At 47.8% G+C, this 8,212-nt stretch overlaps 1 protein-coding gene and 1 pseudogene across 1 annotated transcript; both read right to left on the bottom strand.

Annotated features, from left to right (window-relative positions):
• LOC149329647 (uncharacterized) lies at window positions 1-2,889 on the bottom strand (annotated as a pseudogene).
• Window positions 2,890-4,933: 2,044 nt separating this feature from the next.
• LOC149329646 (TNF receptor-associated factor 6-A-like) lies at window positions 4,934-7,726 on the bottom strand. The gene is made up of 2 exons (XM_089560375.1): window positions 7,389-7,726; window positions 4,934-6,746 (listed from the first exon to the last, which is right to left on the bottom strand). Exons 1-2 carry the CDS (start codon window positions 7,671-7,673, stop codon window positions 5,616-5,618), a joined length of 1,416 nt encoding a protein of 471 aa, XP_089416501.1. The 5' UTR covers window positions 7,674-7,726; the 3' UTR covers window positions 4,934-5,615.
• Window positions 7,727-8,212: the final 486 nt, after the last annotated feature.

Genomic DNA, 8,212 nt, shown 5'->3' with positions numbered 1-8,212 from the left:
TCATGCTGAAAGGAGGGCAAGAGTCGACCCCCTTGAACAGTCTACGTTTCTGTGCAAGGAATGCAAGTGTGTACCGGATTATAGTAACACGAGCATCCTGTTCCGACACGGCGATAAGGTCACACCAGAGATAATGGAGGCCTTTTATATTCATCCGAAAGGCAGTCTATGTATCAGCAGCCCTTCGATTGCCTTATCCGAGAGGGAGTTGAGGTATCTGAACTCCCACGTGTCTTCCAGAAAACGTCTGTGTGCTTGATAAGTGTTTCTATATATACCCCTTTTGTTCTTCAATAAAAACTAGTTGATAGTCAGCGCTTGTTTGTGTTACTCTTCCGTCTTTCGTTTTTTCCCGTTCTTGTTGCGCTGTGAACAATATCATGAATCTCCTTCCGACCGCTCCTTAAGCTGGGAGTAGCAGACGACGCGCTCATCCTAAAGCGACCGCAGCGCCACCGCCTAGACGGCGATCGCGTGGGGCCGCTCTGCTCCCTGGCTCGCCGGCGCAGTTTCCCAACTGTCTTTATCCAGAAACGTTGGCTGTCGTAGATAGCCCAGGTTTCCTGCGTCGCTGTCTGCTGAAGCGATTTCAATCCATTCACAACAAACTTGCATTGCGAGACTTGTAGCTCCCTCTGTCGGAGGACGACGGTCAACGTCTTTTTCACGCTTTCATTCATTTGTATTTTGACCTCTTCTATGGCACCTGCAACCTCTGAAAAGTCGTCTCTGGTTCCACTGAATTTATCATTCAGAGGTTTTTCTAAACGTTCAATAGTCGTCGAGAATGTGTTAATTGTGTCTCTGCTTGTGGCAAAACATTCTCTGAGCCCATCGTTGGACGCTCCAATTACGAGTACGCTTTTCGTCAAGCCATCGTGAATGTATCTTGTTGAAACTGCTAGTTCTTGTCTCAGTGTCTGTTTCAGTGCGTTCATGCTGTGCGATATTTCGTTTAATCTGTCCCCATGAGCGCTGATATCGAGAGCCATCGGCCTCAAAGACGCTGTGATTGCATCCGCCTGCTTTGCAAAGGCGGTTTTGAAAGAAGCCAAAAACGTTGTCTCTTCGACTTGACTCGGAGGAGCTTCGCATCCGGATGCGAGAGGCTTCGAAGTGTCGCAGCAACAGGCTGTCCTAAGATGCGCGCACACGTCTCTGCAGAGCACAGTGGCCGAACGCTTGGCGCATAAAACGGAGTGGTGTTCACATTCCCGCAGATAATGGTGGACGATTCGTGAAGCTGCCGTAGAATACTAGCAGCCACTTCCTTGGTTCCAGCACTTGACCTGAAAAGCGAGAAGAGTTATCACTATTAAAGAAGCCTTTGCATGCCGAGGTAGTTACTTAAGACCTACTCTTGGCACATTGATTTACGCTGCAATTCGACAAAACCACTCGGTCAAGAGCGGATGTGGGCTGTCAGATCTTTTGCCTTTAAGTTGTTTTAGAAATAAAACAGTAAAAGCTGAGAAATCTTTTGCGACATACGCACTTTGCATTTGGGATCGATATTCAGTGTGTTTTGTGAAGCCTTCCCGGTACGTATAGTAACAACAAAAAATCAGGTTTTTAACAATGAGCGAGGTCACAAATAATTTATCTACACCTTCGTCTAACATCAGTAATAAGGATGGAACAGAAACTGTGGTTTGACAGAGAAGATCGATCAAGGCAGCTTCGCTCTTCGCTTATGTTCTATGCGCATGGCAACAAGTTGGATAAAATGCCCTATTGTCCATGGAAAAAGATAACGCCCTGCCGCTGATATCAATGGCGACGCTGGCACTTTCTGGAGTACATACTTATGAAAGCGTTGCAGATAAAATTCATAGCGTGAAGTTTAGATACGCATGATAAGAAAGCATTACAGGTGCCACTGCACGTGCCGGTCGGTTATGCACTTGTACGGGGTGAACAAAACGCTCGGCTCTGTGAAGTTTTACTAAGCCTGATATGGCGACACGTCGGGATTCCGCCGTGCCTTTCGCCGCATCGGAACTTGGGAAACAGTGGACGCTAAGAGCTTCCCGAAATTAAATTATTTAGTTTACCCTCAGGGCTTACAAAAACATTTAGACGAGAGTAGCAATAATGCAACAGATAGAACGACATCTTTCACAAGGAAAAAGCAATTTTAAGGACAATTACGATATTCCCTAACGCGAAATTTGAGCGCAGCTCTGTAAGTGTTTCGATTTTCAGATGTATTGACGTGGTTCGGGTGCCCACCGAGATATGTGAGACACTTATACGTCACTTCCTTTCCTATTCGCCGCGGTGACTCAGTGGTTATGGTGCTGGGCTGCTGACCCGAAACACGCGGGTTCGATACCGGCCGTGGCGGTTGAGTTTCGATGGAGGCGAAATTCTAGAGACCCGTGTGCTGTGTGATGTCAGTGCACGTTAAAGAACCCGAGGTGGTTGAAGTTTCCGGAGCCCTTCACTATGGCGTCCCTCATAGCCTGAGTCGCATTGGCACGTTAAACCCGAATAAACCAAATCAAACTAAATGCGGAGAATGGACTCTATAATATCAAGCGCACTAAATGAGAGAAATATGAGATTATTCTTTTGCACTACTTTTTCGCTCTCACCCACCTCTCTTCTCAGTAGCTCCTCATGAGGGAAGTCTTTGAGATCGACGTCTCCCTTCTCGTATCCGTTGCCGTCGAGCGGACACACGTGGGACACACCATCCGGGTCTTGCTGCTCGTAGCAAGACTCGCAGAGCACGTGCATGCAGGGCAGCAGAGCGGTTGTCTTGCGAACCAGTCCGCAGGCACTGCATACTCGGTTCGCTGGGATAGGCTTCAGGAAGGTCAGGGGCCTCCAGTCCAACTCTGGGGAGAACCCGACCAGCGTGTACTGCCCACTTGAGGGAGGCATCGTTACTACCTTGTGATCGCTGTGCAGACTGGTTGATGAGCTGCTTTTTCCTCCCCCGTAAAGCGCTATCTATCTTTCTCGCGGCGGTCGCCTAGGCGACAACCGCGACTGGACCTTCTCCCTCTCATGCAGATTGGCGGACAGTGTACGGGGAAAAAATATCGCGTGCCCAAATAATCTGTCATGTACGCTTGAAGATGCACCGAAACAAGGTATACAGGGTGCTCCAGCTTTCTAGCAACGGTGTTTTAATTAAAAACGTGTTCAACATTCTGGAACAAAAATCTTGAAAATCGGAAATTTGTAAGACACTTTTATGTAAATATTGATGGGAATAGTCCATTCTTCTGCTATTTAGCAAAATCTTTCTTTTGCAGTACTTCCATCGATCGCATCGAATTGGGAAGCCTGCCAAAGAAAACCAGTAGGGAACGCTTTTGAGGAGAACTTGTACAAAAACTCATTTCGAATTGCTGTATGGATACCAGCCAGAAATCCACTCCACCGCCCTTAAAAGAATAGTCAGCAGCCAGGACGCAAACTGGGAAGACTCCGAAATGTTGCGAACCCGTGTTCGAGAGCGCATTATTGCCGAACCGAAGAAAAAAAATTCAGGGGAGCCCTTTGAGGATCTGAAGTGCGCAGAGGCGACGGCCTTTAACCGCATCTGCGCATCCGCAGTGTGCGCGTTGAGTGGGTTTGCACCTTTACTGTGTGCCATTAACTAACTAACTAAGTAAATGTCACCAACTAATTAGCTAACTATCCCTGACTGATTAAATAATGATCATTAACTATTTATTACTAACTACTGCTTATACATCCACTACTACACCATTACTATCATTACCGACTTTTAATCAACAGTTAACCATTCTTACTATCTGGCCCGTGTACTGTGCGATGTCAGTGCACGTTAAAGAACCCCAGGTGGTCGAAATTTCCGGAGCCCTCCACTACGGCGTCTCTCATAGCCTTAGTCGCTTTGGGACGTTAAACCTCATAAACCAAACCAAACCAAACCATACTGATGATTGACAGGCGCCGCAGACGCACGGACGGACACGCTGGCGAGTCATGAGCTATAAAAGTTTGGCTTGCTTTATGGGGTTTAATGTCCCAAAAAGTGGCTAAGGCTATGAGGGACACCGTAATTAAAGGCTCCAAACAATTTAGACTACCCGAAGTTATTTGACGTGTACTGACATCGCACAGTACACAGGACTCTATAATTTCGCCTCCATCGAAATTCGACCGCCGGCGCCCGGGATCGAATCCGCGTCTTTCGGGTCACCAGCCGAGCGCCATAACCACTTAGCCAGCGCGGCGGCTTGAGACCATAAAAGGCTTTTGCCTTAAAATTAAGGCAGTGTAAGACCGCCAACTCTACCCTGCGAGCTTCTACAACGTCGGTGACATTGTTTTCACGATTAGGGCACCTGAAACGACCTGAAAATCCGCGAAAGCGCAGCCAAAGTACAGGGGACCTTTGGTGGTTCCTAGGATTCTGCTCACCGGCACTTGCCGAGTGACAGGGCTCGACCAGTCAGAGAGCACTTGATTTGCAACTTTTGTCCACGTGTCGCAGTTAAAGGGGTGGATGTCGACAAACACCTAGGCAGGCTAGACAACGACGATATCACTAGCGAGGAGGAAGAGATTAGGAGTGAAGCAAACAGTGTCTTGAAGAGCATTTGGAGCCGAGCTCCAAACGCTCTTCATAGATGCAAGGTGGTCGGCCGCGACATCATGGTAATAGGTCATTGCTATTGGTTGAACGCGGGTCCTTTGAACAATAAATGACGCTTCATTGTTGAGTTGTATCGGACTCTATAGTAAGTCTGAAGAACGACCGATTTTGGCCACGTGCATATAGTTAGTTTGCTCGCCGTGTGTAGAACGCGTTACCACAGAACCTGCGTTGAGTGGGATGTACTCTCATCCACCAAGTTGCTTTGCTTGAGGTGAGCTCCAGCGGTTAAAGAAAAAAACCATCAGCGATCTCAGAGAGAGAGAGAAAAAAAACACTTGCACAAGCTTCTACGGAAATATTTTTATTCTTGACATTACATGATGTTTCGGCCCACAGACCGGAAAATTTCACATTGAATCAGTTTAGAGCGAGAGCTCTTGCTCCTCGGGGTACAACTTCCCATTTCAATGTGGATGAGACAATGACCTTCAGTGGCTCACAAGGTCAAACCGAACTTAACTGCGTGGTGGTATGGCCCAAGCTATGGTAGTATGACCCCGTGATCCTATGATTGTGGCTCTGGGTACGCGACCTTGACCTTGATTCTGACATTTGATTTGAAACAGTGGGCATCCCATAGACAATCACTGTCGATGCCTCATAAGGTCAAACTGAACTGAACTTCATGGTGGTATGGCCCAATCTGTGGCAGTATGATCACGTGATCACATGACTATGAGCATTGGGTACCTGCCCTTGACATTTGATTTGAAACAGTGCAGATCATTATTTATAGAGCTTTCGGTCGTATAACTATGTTCAAGCCACGTTCAAACCAAGTCATTTTTTTGGTCATACATGAGGGATAGACACTATAGAAGTGTTATAAGCAAGGGCAAATTTTCCTGAATTATCGCTAAAGAGCCTGCAACATTTTTGGCACTGTCAAAAAGAAGGCTGATTCCACTGCTCATGCTTTCTGGAAGAGACTTGCGCCACAATGTAAAAAAAAAGTTTTATAACCTTGCACTTGTCATGGAAAGATCTCGAACATTACACGCAGCTGATTATTTCTTACGTAGCCCTCTTGGATGAGATCTTCGACGTTGAGTGACCGCGAAGTAATAAACGCACGAATGTTACGGCATGCTGTTGGCTTTTGAAGGGCAATGTGAGAAGGATCATATATTTTTTCCTCAAGCACGCGATCTGCTCTGGTTTTTATGGGATGCACCACTGAAAGCTTGATGTTGGCGTCAAATGGCCACTGCACAAGGTCGTCCATGTTGCCCTTATACAGGCAAAACCGCACGTAAAGTTCTTGAGATTCACGGTTATTACGGAGGTAAACTCCTGGTGACAAGTTGTAGCCGCGCAGGTAGACGAGGTCGCTCTCGTAAGGAGCCCCGCCTACCTCCAACGCGGTCTCCCGGAGGGACATCAAATCCTTTACAACAAACACACAGAGCGCCTTGCTTAGTTCCGTGTTTCGCACAATGCTTTTGACATGCTCCAGTGTCTTCAAGCTATATTCAATATTTTCTTGCGCTGCAGCTTTAGCTGCTTCGATAGCAGTAGCGTTCTCTGACAACTTCTTTTTAGTTTGGCTCGCTGCATTACCGATTTTATCATTCAGTGTTTTCTCTAATCTCTTTACACTTTCGGAAATATTCGTTTTATCCGACATCGAGGCCAAAACCGATTTCAATTCCTCGTTAGATGCGTCCATTTTAGTCGTGATTTGTGTGAAACTGTCGTGGAGTTTCCTAGCTTGTGTCGCAGCTTCGTGTCGCTGATTTTCTCTAGCGTTGTTTATCGCGTGGGAGATCTCGTTCAGCCTGTCACCGTGTGCCCTAATGTGAGAAACTATTTGCCCGAGAAACTCCTTGACTTCCCCCGCCTGTTTTTCGAATGTTTCCTTCAGAGAACATTCAAAAGCAGCGGCGTTCCAGGAATCTGAATGTCCTTCGCCGTCTGATGTAGCAGGCTTTGCCGACTTGCAATAACAGTTTTTCAGGTGCGGGATCACACTGCAGCAGGGAACGGTGGCAGAACACTTGGGACAGTGAACAGGGTGCTGTCCACAATCGCGCTGGAAATGCTTGGCGATCCGCGAAGCAGCAGCCACATACTCGCAGCCAGCTCCCACGTTCCAGCACATCACCTGCAATGATAAGGCGCGCATAAGGTGGGACTGAGATAACAGCGAAGCCTACTACGGACGAAAAAAGCGGATTGTGTCGTTTAGTTGTGCAGAACGCAGTCACTCGCAGTCTCACGCTTTCATGCCTCTGGTGATGTTTTTTTCTTTTATTTGCTTTGTAGCGTAAAGCGAACGTGTTGGTTTTGTTCATGTGATATAAAACGCAAAATACGACAAATTGTATCTTGATTTATTAGCACAATTTCGGTATATTTACTGTTCGTCCAATCACCAAGCTCCCACCCGATGATATCATATCCACTTCTAAAAACCGTCACTTTGTGGTAATACCATCAGTGCCATGAATTTGTTTTTGCCAGATAATTAAAATAAAAACACCGGAATATACGCAGTACGACCGATACCAGCAGCATACCTATACCTCACTCTATGCAACCAACAGGCAAAACAATGAACTGAAATTGTTTTTCACGGCCCCTCTAATGCGGAGGTTAAGCGTCTTCCAAGTTTATTGAAAAAGACTCCACTCCCTAGCAAACATATACCTCTCATATAAGTGGGCATTTTGTTTCAGCAGCACGGGTTTCGGCAGGCCGAACAGTGACACCGCTATAATATCGCTCTATAAGGATTATTGCTCACCTCTCTTCTCAACAGCTCTTTCGCAGGGAAGTCCGCGCAGATGACGTCTTCGTCCTGGCACTCGCAGCCGTCCAGCGGACAGACGTGTAGACCTTGTTCAGCGCACTGCCCGTAGCAGGAGTCGCACAGCGTGTGGGAGCATGGAAGCAACGCCGTCTTGGGGCGCACCAGTCCACACGCCCCACAAACTCTGTTCGGTGGAAGAGGCTTGAGGAAGTGCAGGGGCCTCCAGTCCAGCTCCGCGCAAAATCCGACCAACGTGTACTGCATGCTTTCAGGAGGCATCTTCTGGCCCGCACGATCGCTTCACTTCGAACCGCAGGAAGTGCAGAATACGCCCCCGTCAAAGGGCTCACTTATCGCATGCATTCCTGGCCCGTCGCCAAGGCGACAATCGCTGAGATAACCGCCGCCTATCTGTCTTGCTATGGCGGGGCGGGTTGCGACCTGGAGCAAGTAATCTCTCCAGTTGCACCTGCCGACATTTTCATGTGTTTATTTCTGAATCGTTACCTCGCAGACTGAAAGGTTCGTTGAAAATTGTGTGTTAAGGTTTTGATGTTAAATTTTTCATACCAGTGACGCCTCCCCCCACCCCCCCCCCCAACATATCGTCACTGCACAACGCAACCAGCCTCCCATTGTTTCCGAGTGAAGAACCCCTCGGCATGTTCCGAAAAAAGTTCGCAAGCGCCCATACTCACGTCCCCCCCCCATCCCCCCTCCCCCTCGCCGAGGGAAGGAAAGTTGAGATGCGCCCATTACTCCCCTCGAGGGAGAGCCGGTGTCGGTGTGTGACGGTTTGATTTGTGTGTGAGGGTGGG

This window comes from Amblyomma mixtum, chromosome 9 (genome assembly GCF_055824585.1).
Source record: "Amblyomma mixtum isolate Tamu chromosome 9, ASM5582458v1, whole genome shotgun sequence".
Classification (NCBI taxonomy): Eukaryota; Metazoa; Arthropoda; class Arachnida; order Ixodida; family Ixodidae; genus Amblyomma; species Amblyomma mixtum.
Note: the sequence above shows the minus strand (reverse complement) of the source record. Positions and strands in the feature narration are given on the sequence as shown.

Excerpts from the sequence above, each read along its gene's own strand:
- LOC149329646 (XM_089560375.1), bottom strand. The coding sequence starts at position 7,673 with ATGCCTCCTGAAAGCATGCAGTACACGTTGGTCGGATTTTGCGCGGAG. Across the intron at positions 6,747-7,388 it reads AAGAGCTGTTGAGAAGAGAG|GTGATGTGCTGGAACGTGGG; the intron begins GTGAGCAATAAT and ends TTATCATTGCAG.